This window comes from Pecten maximus, chromosome 15 (assembly GCF_902652985.1).
Source record: "Pecten maximus chromosome 15, xPecMax1.1, whole genome shotgun sequence".
Lineage (NCBI taxonomy): Eukaryota > Metazoa > Mollusca > Bivalvia > Pectinida > Pectinidae > Pecten > Pecten maximus.
In genome coordinates this window covers 22908484-22927159 of record NC_047029.1, presented here as the reverse complement: position 1 = coordinate 22927159, position 18676 = coordinate 22908484, and the positions used below count along the sequence as shown (strand labels likewise).

Below are 18676 nucleotides of genomic sequence, written 5' to 3'. Positions count from 1 at the left end.
GACTCTTTAGGTGAACTTTCAAAGTCAATTTAGATATTGACAAAAAAAATCATAAATCATTTCCAATAGAGTTTGAGTCACAACCTATTGCTACAGGTATTTAACTCACATGTATAGAAAAGCATGTGACCTTGTTCCTCCAAAAGTCTACTTTTGACTAAAAACCTAAAACCGAAAAAAAAGACAGATTCAAATATTAAACTTTTGTTTGATTTACATTTCAGAGTTGGAACATTTTGGTGTCCATTTATTAGTTGAAGCTTTTTCATTTATCATCCACAGCCTCTATCACATTGTTAGATTCAGCCTCTTCATCATGTTCATCATTGCTTCTATAGGGCTCTCTTTCATGCTCTAAACATAATGAAATAACTGACGCAAAACGCAAGAAAAATAGATTGTTCATTTATTTTTTGTTGTCATAACATACATTATGGGGTTTCCGTTATGGTATCTATTTAATATGAATTGTTTTGCACGATGTTGGGATTATACAGATATGCCCTATTTATTACCTCTGAAAGAAAAGTTTAATCAGCACAGGGATGATTGCTAAGGACGAACCATACCAGCAGTGTGGCATTTTCACTCATCCAGACGAGTGGACGAGTACTTTATCGAAGCCCTGGCAACAGTATAAATTTCCTATTTAATGCAATCCTATCCTTTTTGAAAAAGTTTCATATCTAATTTTAAATTAAGGACCTTTGACCTCGGTTAATATTTGATTCTACCAGGTCAGTATAACACCATAATTGACCTCACAAAAGGTCTATAATTGATAAATGTACCAGACTTAAACAGTATTTTTTATTATTCAAGTCTCAAAATTGATTTTCAAATTTTCTGTTCTGAAATAACGTAATTAAATATTGGGTAATTTCAACATTTCTTACAATTTGAACATGCCATGATATGCACGACATCAGATTGACATGACTTAACATGTTTGGCGACACTGGTGTGGTTTTGGTTTTTTTTGTTGTTTTTTTCTCCTTTTTTTTCAAGGATTCAATAACTTCATTCTTCAACAAATATAAGTCAGGAAAAAGCTATTATGAAAAGTAAATACAATAAAACATGACAATGACTTGTAACAATCTAAATACACGTAAAATTAAAATAACATTTGATGCATACACTTAATTCAAATCCATATATATGTATAAACAGTTCTGTTTGATTGTCTGATTCATGATTTAGTTATAAGGTATATATTATAGCAACATAAGCACATAAGGTATTGCCCTGATATATTTGTGGCCGTGGAACTGGGGCCTAAACCGACCCACGTATGTCACTGAATGTCTGGTCAGTACCAATAATATCATTATTTGTATCATGCGACTGGTTATGACCACAACATTTTCCAAAATTAGACACTGACCCATGGTTATGACCCGACTGAACAAATTTATAAACATATATACATACACCTGCCCGTCTGCTTTGGGGGAAATCTTTTACATAATATGAAAACTATTTTTGCACTACATTATGAGAAATATTGATGCAGAAATTATGTATAGTCAGAGAAATATCTGAGAATGGTATGGTACATTAAGGGAATACTATTGACGACTCTTAGAAAATTAATTAATGTACTGACAAATTTCACTTATCCAAATAGAATAGCCTGGTTAGGTTCACGAGAAGATAGAAATGGAGGCTTTTGTTTGTTTCTTTGTTTGTTTTTGTTTAACGTCCTATTAACAGCCAGGGTCATTTAAGGACGTGCCAGGTTTTGTAGGTGGAGGAAAGCAGGAGTACCCGGAGAAAAACCACCGGCCTACGGTCAGTACCTGGCAACTGCCCCACGTAGGTTTCGAACTCGCAACCCAGAGGTTGAGGGCTAGTGATAAAGTGTCGGGACACCTTAACCACTCGGCCACCGCAGGCCCCAGAAATGGAGGCAACTGACCAAATTCCTAAACACATATTACAGTATACACATACTCCTGGGCAAGTAGGAGAACATCTCGTAAATTAACTATCACATGGAGTGGTACAAAGTTCCTTATGAATGATGTAAGGAAATGCTGTAAATGACTATTGAATTAATGAATGAAGTTTCACTAACTAAGCCAAATAGTAGGCTTTTAAATTTCTTGACACTATAGTGAATCAACAGTTACACATTGATTAATATTTTTATTTATGGATTTTTTAGTCAGTATTTTTTGGATAAGATATAAATCAGGCCAGGGGTCATGTAACAATGTTATACATTTAAGCGATCAGTGGGAATGAAAAGTTGTCACATGAGATGCCAAAGCAGTTTTGAATGTACATACATGATTTTTGATCATAATGTCTGCTCTTCCTCAACGAATTCTCCATTCGTCAAGAACCTTGTTTCAGATGAAACTGTGACCATTTCCATACCCTGTTCTTGATCACTATTGCTTGTAATAGGTTCACAGACTTCGTCAGAATCTCCGTCATCCATTTCCACAATGGACGATTTTGTCCTTGTGTTTCGACGATCTAGGTAGGAATTCTGCCATTTCTCTTTGATCTTTATTGCATAACACTTAAAACAACGAGACAAAAGTCTGTAGTAGCCCATCTGAACATCCTTCAGACGCACCGCATAAATAATCGGATCGCACACGGAGTTCAGTAATAGTAGTGCGTAGAGATACTTGTTCGCACGAAGTAATGCCACAAATAACTTTTTTACCATCTCCCGATTTACATGAACTTGAATCACCATGGCGATTTGAAAAATACAAGTCGGAAGCCAACAAAGGATAAAAGTACCGATAATAAGTAGTGTTGTTATTAACGATTTCTTGTTATGGAAATTGTCTTTTTGGAGATAGGTTAGTCGGCTGTTAATAGCCTTCACCTCACAGTAGATCCTTAGGTAGATGAAGGAGATCGACACAAGACAGATGAAGGTGGTTATCATTATGAGGTATTCTCCGTGAAAATCATTGTACATAATCACTTCACAGTAGTTCATATAGAGTGCAAGATCTTTGTACTTTCTTATACCTGTTAAAAAGTTACAGAACCCGCCAATGATAGCAAGAATCCATAACAAGGCTATCATGATATTGCCTTTAATTCGGCTCAGAATGGTGTTGTAGTATAGTGGTTGTAGCACTGCAATGTAATGGTCTATAGCCATGGCAAGAAGGTTTAGGAGGGAAATCAGATGGGCCATTGTGTTTAGTCCGTTGATCAAAGCAAACATGCAAGACGATGTTAAACGTTCGTCTGGATCCAGCTGTGGCGGCACTTTGGCAGGGTTAAAAACTTTGTTGAGTACATGAATGAATACGCTTAAGGTAACTAGAATGTCCGACAAAGCAAGACTTATGATGAGTTTGGAATGAGTTGTCAGTCCGTGGGGGATGCTGGCCGTGGCACATATGGATAATGTGTTCACCAACAGAGCCAAAAAACTCAGCACTAATATTAGTATTGTCTCGGGCTGTGACAGGATCACTTCAGCTCGCTCGTGTAAGTTCTGAGGCTGAAGGTTTGTCCAGGATGTGGCATTTATAACGTGTGAAAACTGAGTGAGTAAACTTGGATCAGTGGTATTAAAAAAAGTCAAAAATGGATTAACAGTGACATTCATGATGACCTGATTTCGTAAATCAAAAGTCTACTTCCATGTTGGTAGTATTCAGGCATCGCTGCAGAAGTAAGATAGACAATCAATTCAATCTATCTCCACATGTCGTCGTTAAATGAAGAGGCCTCATATTTGTCTCATATAAACAGATGTAGAGGACATTCTGTTGTAAACAGACCACACCTATAACAGCACTTTGTATTTTATATCACAGATTCGGTGAACTATGAATTCTGCTCACAGCTTGTTGGTTGGTTTTAGCCTTGACATTTGAACCTTTAAGTCTTGTAAACAATCCATGTTCCATGTGTATCTTCACATTATTGATCCTATAATCTGTTATCAGATTATTAATTTTCCTCTTATTATCACATTACACAATATATTCCTCTTATTATTACATTTCAGACTATATTCCTCTAATTATCACTTTTCACAATATCTTCCTAGTTTAATCACTTTTCCTGTCCTGTCTTCCTTATTGTATCAAGTTATGTAACACTTATTTTCCTGTTATCAATCATCATCCACACACTAAAATCCTGTTATTAACACATGACACATATATTCCTCTTATTGTCACATTTCACATTACATTTCTGTTAATGTCACAACACATATCTTCCTCTTATTATCACATTCCACATTGTTTTTTGATTGGTTATCTATGTACGTATATCCTAAGAAGGAAAGAATTTCATCACGAATGCACAGAAATTTTGGCTTTTATACTTCCAGTAAAGTTTTGTGACATTCCATTGTATTTTGGTTAGTAACGGCCAAAATGTCCTTAGTATGTGTAAAGCATTCCTTGTACAATAACAACTAGCTGAGAGGTTTGGTGAGAAATGTGCCTTTCTTGTGTATATGACTATACACACCTGATACAGGTGATAATAAATCTAGTTGTATGACTGTAGGCAGTTTCAGGACAAAAATATTCTCATACCCAGAGGCTTTTTTCTGGAAAATGTGAGGAAGGTGTTTGGAGTTGAACCTTATATATACAGGTGTAGTGTTACTGTAGATAACAATATTTTTCTGTATAAAGGTTGAGTATCACTGTGCCCTCAGTACTGTTATCTCTTTATAGTTGACTAGCCATCATTCTCCCTTCTATATATAACCACAATTAACTAGACATTCCTGCCTATTTTTAGAACTTCACAGGTCAGAGTTCCTGCACTCCATCCTATTTATAGCAAGTCACAGTCTACTGGTTTCAGGACCATCCTGCCTATTTATAGCGGAAGTCTTGGATTACTGGTGTCTCGTGTCATCCTGTAAAAAAAAGCAAACTTTTAGAAAACAACATAAATGTTTACATGATATTTTCCATCTTAGCACCCTATGAATTTAAAATTTTAATTTGTGAGAAATTTAAAACATAAATAAGAGGACTTTAAAAACAAAAAATGAATGATGCATTTATTTCTGAAGTAAGTACCTGTGTAAAAATAGTTTTAAAATGTCCAAAAATGTAGTAAATTATTTGGAATTCCGTCTTTTTTCAGTATTAAGTAAACGTTACCCCAGATCATGGTCTACAACATTTTACAAGCTTACTTGTTAATACACTAGTGCATTACAAGCTTGTGTATGACCATTCAAATGTATGGTGGCTGAAAAATGCCAGGGAAATGTTTATCCTTTTCATGTTGATATTGAACACTCCCATTTCAAAGGAATCTATCAAATGTGCTTCAGAGTCAAGACAGAGATATGGGAAATACAGAACCAAAGAGAGCTGAAAAACTGTAGAAAAAAAATGAGAAAAATAAAGACAATATTGGCCTTGATCATAAAGAAGCAAAACTTGTCATGCATGGTCTTACAGAATCAGCACATATATCATAATTATAGTGAAAGGAGTGCATTTTATCCTTCATCGAAGACATGAAAAATTCTTTTCAAAATAGCTGAAATCAATATAAAGGAAAAACAAAAATAACTGAAAAATTGAAAGCAAAAGTTTGACCTATAGATTTCTGTATGAACCCTATTGATTAAGCTTGACCGGTTGATCTTAAGACTTAAGTAATCCAGAGGTTCTGGGTTTGATCCTTAGCGGAGGCATTGAAATAAATTGATCATTCTCTCTGTATACACATATAACTTTAGAGTCAGTCACAGACCTTATTAGTTCACATGCACCTACCATATACCAACAGCCTTAAAGTACATAGGTATGTAAATGACAATGTAAATGGTGGCAAGGAAATCATATTTTTAATAAATTGATATTCTCTTTCCATGTAAATGAAGGCAGCTTTGTTCTGGAACACCCTTGACTAAAAGGGTCTGAAGTTTGTAAAATTGTAAAAACAGGATATGGTACCCCTAGGTGTAGAGGGGAAATAGGCCCCATTAAGGGAAATAGCAGTTTTACATGAATTTTAATATGGAGGAAAATCTCAACCTCGCATTTTACAATTTTGTATAACAATGTGTTGCTTTCCATACCAGTATTATTTTAGGTGATTATAGGTATTTTGCTCAACTTTCATAAGTCCGCAAAATTTTGGGTCCCTTCGGTCTTCTCAGACTTTTTCCAATGCACTAATGACATAAACAAATGTGGTCATGTTGTGATTCCCCTTGGGACACATCAATTTTATGGTAGGTTAAGTAACATCCAATCATTTTGATTCGAGCCCACCGTCATTTAGTACAGACCATGTCCTTTGTGGTTTCGAAAGTCGGCCAGTTTTTAAATTCTTACCATGCACTCTTGCTCATCCTAACATTAGTGGTTTACAAATGTTGCTAGTTTGTAAGCTCCCTTCTCGAAGAGATAGGGAGGTTATGTTATCACCCCGGCGCTGGCATCAGCATTTTTTTTTTTTTTTTTACAGGTTGATACTTTGGTGCATGTGTCTAATTTAAACTGTCTATTTGACCTTTTGCAGTATTTTTTTTTGTTGAAATATCACTGTATTTCATGATGGATTCCAGTTTGTGAACCCTTATGTTATTGTGAGGTTTAGTGATATACAATGTGAGGCAAGCTTTGTATCGATGACGGTACTCATGTTCAGGTCAGTTTATGAATATTGTCAAGATCTCGGAAGAGTTCGATAATGGGAATTATTTGACTGTAACTTACAGAGTTATTGCCCTTGGTAATGATATTATTATTAGACCATGTGAACATGTTAACTGGAGTTAATATTAAATAAGTTTGATGTAACTTTGTATGTAGATAAATATAGACAAGATTTAGAACGAGTTGAAAAAAATGGGAATTATTCTACAGTAACTTACAGAGTTATCGCCCTTTGTAATAATATTATTATTGGATGTAGTGAACATGATAACTGGAGTAAATATCAACCATGTTTGATGAAACTTTGTATGTAGCCATATATATCATCAAGATATAGAAAGAGTTCAAAAAATGGGAATTATTCGACAGTAACTTACAGAGTTATCACCCTTTGTAATAATATTATTATTGGATCTTGTGAACATGATAACTGGAGTAAATATCAACCATGTTTGATGAAACTTTGTATGTAGCCATATATCGTCAAGAGCTAGAATGAGTTCAAAGATGGAAATTATTCAACAGTAACCTAGAATTATTGCCCTTTCTAATAATATTATTATCAACAATTTTTTTGGTTCACCTGGGCCGAAGGCTAAATCTTTTTAAAACACCACTCATTCCTGAACAATTAAATGGATTTTGATGAAATTTGGTGTAGAGAATTACTTGGAAGGGTTGTATGTTGTAAAAATGAAGGATGTGACACCCCTTGGGTAGAAGACAAAAATTTGAAGATACCTTTTCTTTATTAAGAATGACAGGATTTAGTCCACCTGTACTTTGAACCATTGTCGGGAGAAGCAGTTCAAAAGTAGGAAAATATTTGAAATATAGCATAAAATATCCAGTTGAGCGATGCAGGCCCTCTAGGCCTCATGTACAGAGTTAGATATAGTAATCTCAGTAGTTTAGATAGTCAAAGCTAAGGTTCTCTGGGTCATTTACTACCTGGTTAATTGCATGTGCTTTTCTCTTGCTGTAATTGTATGTTGCATAATCTTCTAAACTATATCATGAAATGACATGATATGATCATAATTTTATACACAATATTACATAACAATGATAATGCAGTAATAAATCTTTGTTATCACTATTTTTAGCACACCATCTGATGATGGTGGGCTATTCAAATCGCCTTGCGTCCGTGGTCCGTCCGTCCCTCCGTAAACAATTCTTGTTATCGCTATTTCTGAGAAAGCACTGAAGGGATCTTTCTCAAATTTTATTTGCAGGTTCCCCCTGGTCTGTATATATACATATTGCATTTTGGGACCGATCGGAAAACAACATGGCCGACAGGCAGCCATCGTTGATTTTGACAATTGAAGTTTGTTATCGCTATTTCTCAGAAAGTACAGAAGGGATCCTTCTCAAATTTCAGATGTATGTTCCCTTTGGTCTGTAGTTATGCACATTGCATTTTGGGACAAATCGGATAAGAACATGGCCGACAGGCAGTCATCTTGGATTTTGACAATTGAATTTGTTATCCCTATATCTCAGAAAGTACTGAAAGGATCCTTCTCAAATTTCATATGTAGGTACCCCTTGGTCTGTCGTATTGCATTTTGGGACCAATCTGAAAACAACATGGTCGACAGACAGCCATTATCACTAAATCTCAAATTTCATATATAGGTTCCCCTTGTTTGAAAAGTACTGGAGAGATGTTTCTCAATTTACACAGATTAGTAAGAGGAAGGGGAAAATAGAGAGAAGATCAATCTGACATGGAACCTATAAAGATCATTCAATGGTGGACGCCAAAATCCGTCTGGGATCTCTTGTTCCTTCCTAGTCTGCCAAAGTAGACGATGTAATGGCAGAGTAATAGAATCTAATATGGGTCTGATCCGTGGACAGGGATATCTCAACCCCAGTGTAAGATTTTGGCCAGTCAGCACAAGGCTTGCAAGCAAATATAAATTTTTATGAAAGTGTTTCATCGCGCCTTCATGGAATTAGCGTCAAAATATATGACGTCATCATTTATGACTTGTTAACTCGACAAAACGATGACATTACATTCTTGTGAGCAGCGTCATATAGCAAATGCCAGCTGTCTGAATATTTCACCCTGAGAGGGCCTGTCAGCATCGGCCATTTTTGTTGTCTGTGTCAACCACAACAGTAAACAGTGATGGCAGAAAAAATTAATGTTCAATCTCGTGCTAAATTTGATAGTGTACGGAGGAGCAGTCCTTATCGCCTCTTAATACCCGTGCGTGTAGCCAATGGGAAGTCATATTCTGTCATGTGATAATTATAGTTCTCCCAGGAATTGAAATCATAGGTTACATGAATTCTCAATTTTGTAATGAAATTTTGAAAATTTATAATTGAAAGCGTGCTTGAAATTTTTAAGGTTTATTCCCCACACACATGCACAATTATGATGACAAAGAAACCTGTCTTGTGGATTTATAATTATTTAATGATGGTTGGCATGCTGATAAATCCATGCATTGATGAAGCAATCTCCAGTTGATGCTTGTCATGATATTTCAGGACAGTAACCGTCCTAGATTTCTCCATAAATTAAGTTTCTATGCATTCGCGGGTAGAGTGCCCCATAACAAACACGCACTGTGTTAATTTACAAGATAATATGCTTACACATGTACAGCCTCCATGCTCAGAATGAAGATGCATGTTGTGATGTAGAATTGCAGCTAAAACAATAATAATTGATCCAACTACTACAGACTATCTTACTTTAATATCAATACATGTTTTCCATTGACAACTCCAACTAGCTGCTAATATTGAAAATGTTGACATCAAAGTTTGTTGCTGCTTTTTCCCAAGAGCTGGAGTTGAAATCTTGTTTCTTGTAACTACACCATAATCAATAGATAAAAAGACATTTTTCATATTTTTTTCTTTGAAAGGACAATTCTAAAAACAGCTAAATTTACATTTCAACAAATTTTATTGTACAAGATCTTATAATACAAAGGGATTTGACAACAGGCTTAGCCTATATCAGTCTTCTCCTAAAAACAGCTAAATGAGTTAGATCACGAGACTACATGATTTATTCACTCTGGACATGAACGCCAAATAAACAAATAATTAAAAATGGAAGAGAGTATTCACATTGCTTAGATTCATTAAACATACGATGGTATCCTTCTTTTAAAGTCTCTTTTGTCAATAATTTAGGGGACATAGAGTTCACTCCCCTGTAGTAGCAAAAATGCATTGAATTACCTCCCTTTGATAATAAAAACACATTTAGCTTACTCTGTTAAAGTAACTAGGCCACATTGAATTATCTCCCTTAAGTAATTACAACACATTGAGCTAACTCCGGTAAAGTAACTAGGCCACGTTGAATTAACTCCCTTTTCTATCCTAGTAACTTAGACACATTAATCATCTCCCTTTTATTGTAACAATAACACATTGAGTTAACTCCCCTTGTAGTTACTATGACACATTGAGTTAATTATGTTGTAGTTACTATAACACATTGAGTTAACTCCCCTTGTAGTAACTATAACACATTGAGTTAACTCCCCTTGTAGTTACTATGACACATTGAGTTAACTCCCCTTGTAGCTACGATAACACATTGAGTTAACTCCCCTTGTAGTTACTGTTATACATTGAGTTAACTCCCTTGTAGTATATATAACACATTGAGTTAACTCCATTGTAGTATTTATAACACATTGAGTTAACTCCCCTTGTAGTAACTATAACACATTGAGTTAACTCCATTGTAGTATATATAACACATTGAGTTAACTCCATTGTAGTATTTATAACACATTGAGTTAACTCCCCCGGTAGTTACTATAACACATTGAGTTAACTCCATTGTAGTATATATAACACATTGAGTTAACTCCCCTTGTAGTAACTATAACACATTGAGTTAACTCCCCTTGTAGTTACTATAACACATTGAGTTAACTCCCCTTGTAGTTACTGTTATACATTGAGTTAACTCCCCTTTTAGTAACTATAACACATTGAGTTAACTCCATTGTAATATGTATAACACATTGAGTTACCTCCCCTTGTAGTTACTATAACACAGTGAGTTAACTCCCCTTGTAGTTACTGTTATGTTATACATTGAGTTAACTCCCTTGTAGTATCTATAACACATTGAGTTAACTCCCTTGTAGTATATATAACACATTGAGTTAACTCCCCTTGTAGTTACTATAACACATTGAGTTAACTCCCCTTGTAGTTACTGTTATGTTATACATTGAGTTAACTTCCTTGTAGCTATAACATATTAAGATACATTTTGATAATAATTTTAGGAAATGTAACACCCAAAAAATGTTGTTTGTTGCTAACTGCATTTATATGTACCCTTTATGCTATCAAAATAATGTCCAATCCTTTAGGTAGTAAATTTCCCGTGAGTGACAATTATACAACGACTAATTATGCACTTTTGATATGAACAGTGTGTACTGTAGATATGCTGTGTTGTCTAGATATATATCTGTTTGATATCTATACTTACTGGAGCTGTAAGTTGAAGAGAGACAGTCTGTATGAGTGATTGTGATACTAAGTCATTATCATATATACTTTACCCTGATTCAGTTGATATTTTTTGTGGATGATAATATGTGTGTTGTCATGATCCCAGAGTAACATGTGTTTATTGATATGTGTACTCAGGTCTAAATATACACAGGGGACACTGGGATCTAGGCTTGTTTCGTAGGCTGGAGATATTCTGTGACAATACCTTTCAACACCAACAAGCTCATTTAAACACCAGTAGTTGAGCCAGTATAAATTATTTATAGCCATGCATTACATAATTAGATGCATATATTTTTACTCACCTGACCCCGAGGAATGTGCATGACATTTCATGGCAAAGATTTATTGGCATCACATGTGTAGTGTCAAACATCACTCCCTCATTATCCCTCCTCCCAAAACTATGGTAAGGGGCATATAATCTGTATCTGCATGATGAGCTTGTTGTCAACCACCCTCCCCCCCCCACACCTCCCATTTCTCCCCCTCCCAACACTTAGAGACCTATGATAAACATAAAAGCTATGTTTGAATGATATGTTTGTTGTCACCCCTCCCACGCCCCATACCCTCCCCATATATCCCCCTCCCCTTATCCCATTTCTCCCCTCCACATACTTACATAGGAGGGTTGATAGTGATCTTTTTGTCTCTGTATACATGTCTATGGATATATCTTGCATGTGTCTGTGAGTGGAAAGCCTGTGTACACGATATTTCATGAATCTCTTATGTTCTTAGCAAATAATATCACGATCTACACTAAGATTTTGGTGATCATCGGTCAAGGTTGAAAGGTCATAGGTCAAACTTAAATCATGATCTACACTTAGATTTTGGTGATCATCGGTCAATGTTGAAAGGTCATAGGTCAAACTTAAATAGTTTTGAAATAAAAAGCTTTTGAAACAGTGTTTGTTCATCATGAAAGCCATTGTATCATGTTATGTGTAACAGCAAGTTCTACACATGATTGCATTTTTTGTGGTCAACTGGTCAAAGGTCACATGTTCAAAAGTAAAAAAAATAAAATATAATAATATGCAAGACAAGTTGTCTTTACAATCTTTTGGTATTCTTTACTAAACAATGATACTAAACTACCTAGGAAATTTTCAGAAAATTTGTTAGGTGATATTTTTAAATTATTTTTTTCTGCCTTTCTTATTTTGTCTGTCTGCCCATCACACTGAAGATTAGATATCAGCTTTATTAGTTCAAGATCAGTGTTATTTACAATTCAATTGAAGTTCAATTTTACATATGACATATGCAATTGCATTATACAGTCGAATCTGTATTAAGCGACCACTCAAGGGAAGTTGAAAAACGGTCTCTTAATGGAGAGTGGTCTCTTAATAGAGATGGTATCTTAAATTTGATAAATGTTCATAAGCTTATTATTCGCTTTATAAATTGGCAATAATGATTTATAATATATATGAAAAATGAACCACCACTTTGAATAAAACAATTTTTTTTTTTTTTTTTTTTTTTTTGCATTTTTTTTTTAATAATTATTACTCTGCTAATTTTTCATCACTATATGTATTTTTGAAATTCTTTCAGCATAGCAAAATACATCGATTTAACATGAGAAATATATTTCATTTGTTAATTAGATTACTTGTAAATTATTTTTATATATTTTTTTAATTCCTGAAATCTTGGTCCAGATTTCCGCTCCGATTATTATTTACGTTCCTGCATTTCCTACTTTAAAAACGGCGACTTTTTCACTGGCAAATTTCTGTTGTAATGTCTCAAAAAAGATAACAAATCACGATTTAACAGTAAGTTAACTGTTTATGCATTCCTTCATTGTTATATTTCGCATGCAAATTGATATATCGTATTTAAAACGTCTGAAAATCGTCAGAATTCTAGACGGTGACTTCGTCTCATCTCCCGTCCTTTTGCACATAATTTGTCATAAAGTAAAACTACTTGGGTGTTATTAAGGCAAAAATGGTAATGTAAGGCGTTTTGGAGACTTCTGGTCGCATATTGGAGAGTTATTTTTATCACGGGAATGAAAAATTGTGGTCGCTGGTCGCGTAAAGAGAGAGTCGCTTAATAGAGTTAAAATATATAGCGAAAACGCTCGGGAGGAATTGAAATGGTCGCTTAGAACAGAGGGTCGCTAAATAGAGATGGTCGTTTGGACAGATTCGACTGTATAAGGCATTCTTGAATAACTTAATCTAACCATATGATATGCCATGTGATAAAATTGCTTACTTCCTTTGAAAATTGGTGATATATGTTATATACAGGGTATGTATACAGACAATTCTACCATGATTAGTATCTGCTTGTTCTATTTTTGTTATACGTCAACCGCCACAATCAGACCTTATCAAAGTCCAAGATTGGCGTCGTAAAATTAAAAGGTTTCTACATTTTGTATACGAAAATCAATGGTTTAGTTATTGACATGAACAGAAGTTGTGAAGAATAAATGATGTTTTAAACCTGACATTAGATAAGGAAAATCTCCAGAAGGTAAAATCGAAAAACTTCTACATCTCAAAATTGATAACAATTAATTTATATTGTTCTGACAATATTGTACGTCTCAGAAGTAAACCAAGGTGTAGATGTATCAAGTACAATTTATTCACCTGAACTTCATGTCAGAAATTGAATTTTTTCTTCAATCTTGCATTTACAATCAACAAATGCAGTAAAAAACATTTAAATCTTTTTTTTTCTTTTCTGGGGGTCTGTCAAAACAGATAGTTACCTGTGATTACTAAGGTGACACTAGTGATACCTGTCACTACTAAGTTGTGACAAGTGTTACCTGTCACTACTAAGGTGTGACAAGTGTTACCTGTCACTACTAAGGTGTGACAAGTGTTACCTGTCACTACTAAGGTGAAACAAGTGTTACCTGTCACTACTAAGGTGTGACAAGTGTTACCTGTCACTACTAAGGTTTGACAAGTGTTACCTGTCACTACTAAGGTGTGACAAGTGTTACCTGTCACTACTAAGGTGTGACAAGTGTTACCTGTCACTACTAAGGTGTGACATTAGTGTTACCTGTCACTACTAAGGTGTGACAAGTGTTACCCATGACTATTAAGGTGACACAACTGTTACCTGTCATTACTAAGGTGTGACAAGTGTTACCTGTCACTACTAAGGTGTGACAAGTGTTACCTGTCACTACTAAGGTGTGACAAGTGTTACCTGTCACTACTAAGGTGTCACAAGTGTTACCTGTCACTACTAAGGTGACAAGTGTTACCTGTCACTACTAAGGTGTGACAAGTGTTACCTGTCACTACTAAGGTGTGACAAGTGTTACCTGTCACTACTAAGGTGTGACAAGTGTTACCTGTCACTACTAAGGTGTGACAATATTTACCTGTCACTAAGACTATGAGATGATAATACATTGAGAAGTTTTACTTACATTGTGGTATAGTTTCCCTGTTGTTTTATGTTTGTCTGGTGTGGATCACACTGATACACTGATAACAGTCCAGTATTACCTTGAACTTAGAATAAACTCTCTGGAATCTTGTCTATTTACTTAACCTAATTATCCATGTTGCTTATTGTGACTGAACTGACCAAATTGGGTATAATTAATAAACAACAACCCAGACTTCCATATAATCCAGTATATGTGTTGGTTATCTGTGGCCTGCAATGTCTGAGCCAGTTATCCGCTAACCATATCAAATGTTTTCATTTCAACTTTTCAAGTCCAGGGTCAGATTCACTGATAATTGAAATTAGTGTTGTTGATCGACTGTTGGCCGTGTGATAAGATGGTTATGTTGTCCGTGTTTCTTGGTTGAGGGAAATGATGTTTGTTTTTTTAATGATTGGGTTGGAGGTACATGTATAATCTGTGTGAACCAGTGACTGTTAATTCAATTAGTTAATCAGACCTCAAGGGTAAGGATGACCCATAGCAATCATAATCCTTTTCTTGTTGTTCTTTATGCTTAAAAGTGTTCACATTTTCATTATATCCTTTTAAACCCTTGAACCAATTTATATATATATATAATTTGTGAGATTCAAACCTCTCTCTTTCCCTTCCCCTCCCCCTGGCTTCCAGTTGTTATATCCATTTCTTGTCAATTTAAAGTGTTGGTCAAAATTTTTATGTTTTATCATATCAATAATTTAATCTTATACGACTCCTTTATGCCTCTTGCAACCACCTCACATGTCTTGCAGTCATTTAAAGCATTTTAACATATTGATCTAAGAAGGTGCTTCCTCCAATGCTGAATTCATGATATAATATTTTGTTAAATTTATTGTAGTTTTGAAATATACATTACTTGAAAACTGTTTTAAATATTTGAATATTTATAGTGAAATGTCTTGTTTATCTGTTTATATATACATTATTGATATTGACAGTATATAACTATGTTGTTACATCTGAACAGATGTTCCCAAACAGAAAAAACTAGCTATTTACTTGCTCGTCAAAATAGCTCGCAGCAAGCTAGTCGCACGCTGCTTTCACTACCTAGTCACTAGCAAGTATTTGGAACCTTTTTACGCGCTTAAAACTAGCTTGCGAACTAAAACACTGCATGATGATTATTACCAATTTGCTCACAACTAGCTAGAGACTAGCTAGTGACAAGCTCGCGACTTGCTAGTGACAAGCTCGAGACTAGCTAGTGACAAGCTCGCGACTAGCCTGCAACTAGCATGTGGCATTATACAATTATTGCCCTTGTTCCGGGTTGACATGAATATTTGACCACCCGAGAGGTGTCATGTCACCCGAGGGCGTAGCCCGAGGGTGACATGACACCTCAAGGGTGGGCAAATATTCATGTCAACTCGGAACAAGGGCAGTAATTGTTTTATTATACCGAAAAAAACATAAGTGAATTAATTTTGGTATCAATAAGTTAATTTATTACTATCAACAGTTTTTAAGAAAAGTTTTTAAGAGGTACCCCATCGTCTTTCTGGACCCGGCATAAAATTCTCCCAGTTGAACTTTCAATGTATGGACGTCGAAGTTTTCACAATCCTTGGTCTAGGCCTACCTGTTGCAGATAGGAATCCACGGCCACATTGATGACCCTTTTGGTGTTTTTAGAATCCTTTTCTTGCAATAATTTCGCCAATTCCTCCTCTGTTGGCAGACGATAGCGTCCGCCGGCAGCCATTGTTGTTGTCAAGCAGAATACTCGGAACTTCTCTGATTCGACTACTTTTGAAGACGTTACGGAAGAGAGTTCCGAGTTGGGGCTCACGAGAGGGTGACATAACGATTTCGGAGGGCTCACGAGAGGGTGACATTATGATATTCAGAGGGTGACATGATGTTTCGAAAGCGACAGCAAGTCAATAATGAATTATTTGGAAAGTTGTGGTTGACATAACGAATGTTTTTAATCACGTGACATGGTTTTCACTAATCAGAAGCTGTGATACAAGTCTGAGGTATAATAATAGCTCTCAGCACACATACATTAACCTGCGTGAGTCCTGATGTAACACATGCCTCCTTACCCTGCGAAAATATGCAAGGATATCCCCGGATAATCAACAGTAATCCAAGTCTTGTGATATCCATAGAATATCTGTAAGGATTTCTCTGGATTTCACAAGATTTAATCCCTGGATAACCCACAACGGTATTGGAACAGGATATCTAGGAATATCTAGGGAAAAATCCAGGGTGGAGAGTCTGGATTTTTTCCTGGATATTCCAAGATTTCCAGTTCCAATACCGTCATGGGTTATCCAGAGATTAGTCTGGACTCAACAGAGATGAGGAAAGTCTGGATTTCCCTGGATATTCCAAGATATCCTGTTCCTTAAATCTTGTAAAATCCAGAGAAATCCTCACGGATATCTATGGATATTACAAGACTTATACAATGGATTAATCTGGATTAGTGAAGACAATTCTAGACTAGTCTAGACTAATCCAGACTGGTTTTAATTTAATTGATTGCAAAAAATATGTAAATGCACAAGTGAATGCATGTTGTAATAAAACACTAATTCTGTACACACACAAATCTATCCATAATCAAACAGAAAACAAAAGCAACATGCTGATTCTATAATATTCATGTAAGATTTATATTTCATTTGAGTACCCCAATGCCTTTACCAGTTGAATACAGACAGATTTTACCACTGGCATTCCAATTTATACAGTGGAACTTCGTTAACTCGAACTCGGATAACTCGAATACCCCGCTTAACTCGAAGTACCTCGCCGGTCCCGGCCAAATTCTCTCTTTATCTTAGTAAAAAAAACTCGGATAATTCGAATTCGGATAACTCGAAAAACTCGGATAATACGAAGTAAACTTTGGTCCCAACAATAAAAATCCTACTTGAAATGTTCGAATAACTCGAAGTATAATTTTCGTCGATCGGTGGCAAACGCCGACATTTTTTAAGAGCTAAATTCCGTTTGTAATACTGAACATATCGGCACTACTAACCTACATGCTATTATAAGTGTTTCATAAATTCATAAAAGAAATTGTCGGTTGAATCTTATAACAACAAGTCTTGGTGATAAAAAGTACTGCTTTACTTACATCAGGTAATTTCCCAAGGCGGTCGCCGATATCAGTACACACGATAGTCAACAACTCATCTACCCGTTCGCTCAAGCGGAACTAATCTCTGACACACCGGTAGATCTACCCGGCTGATGTTTTTACAGGTGTAGAAATGACACAGTCACCGGCGCCTATTAAATCTTTAAACTGCTGAAACAATAGCGTAATTACTGCCGAGGTGTTCAGAGTACAACTGTAACGGTCAGTGCTGTCTATTAAATCGGATAAAACGCCAACTCAGTTACAGTAACATTTTATACGCACATGCGCAGCCCAACTTCCGGTGCTAATACACATGGAAATGGCGTGGTTATCAATAAAAAGTAAGTAGGCCGATCAAACAGTATTTTATATATGTCCAATAAAAGGTAATGGTTCTGTTACGTTTTGTATGCAATCTGTGTTAAACTTAAACGGTTATTTGTTTTGACATTAATAACTTGTTATTTTGTCGAATTCCGTTTTACCGTTTACCTTTTGCAAACATGACTTGCACATCAGATCGTTATTGAAGTGACTAAGTGAAAGAAACTTTATCGTGACTGTATATCGGCAAAACTACACCAAATTACAAGTGACATAACAAACATTACATATATATTTACATGTATTGACCAGTCTTCACACTAAACTGATGAGCGACAGAGCGAAGTTATAATGTTTATATAATGTTGACAAATATTGACCAAACTTTTCACCAAAAACCATAACTCGCTTAATTCGAACACTCGGATAACTCGAAGTTTTTTCGTGGTCCCGTCGACTTTGAGTTAACGAAGTTCCACTGTAGTTGGATACAGCACATTCCAAATTCAACACAAGACTGAGCTGAAGAGTACCTTTTCTGATACAGAAATTAAAATAAAAAAGCAGAATGCTTACTTCATATTTTGTACATAATTAAAACAAGGAGATGACATCCACAATTGATTT

The 18676-nt window shown here is 35.4% G+C and overlaps 2 protein-coding genes across 3 annotated transcripts in view; one reads left to right on the top strand and one right to left on the bottom strand.

Annotated features, from left to right (window-relative positions):
* The window catches only part of LOC117344291 (DNA mismatch repair protein Mlh1-like), a 132090-nt gene that overhangs the window by 44853 nt on the left and 68561 nt on the right, over positions 1-18676 (top strand). The gene's annotated exons all lie outside the window — the stretch shown is intronic.
* Positions 390-4856, bottom strand: LOC117344292 (adenosine receptor A2b-like). Its single transcript, XM_033906989.1, has one exon. The coding sequence runs from the start codon at positions 3590-3592 to the stop codon at positions 2306-2308; it is 1287 nt and encodes a 428-aa protein (XP_033762880.1). The 5' UTR covers positions 3593-4856; the 3' UTR covers positions 390-2305.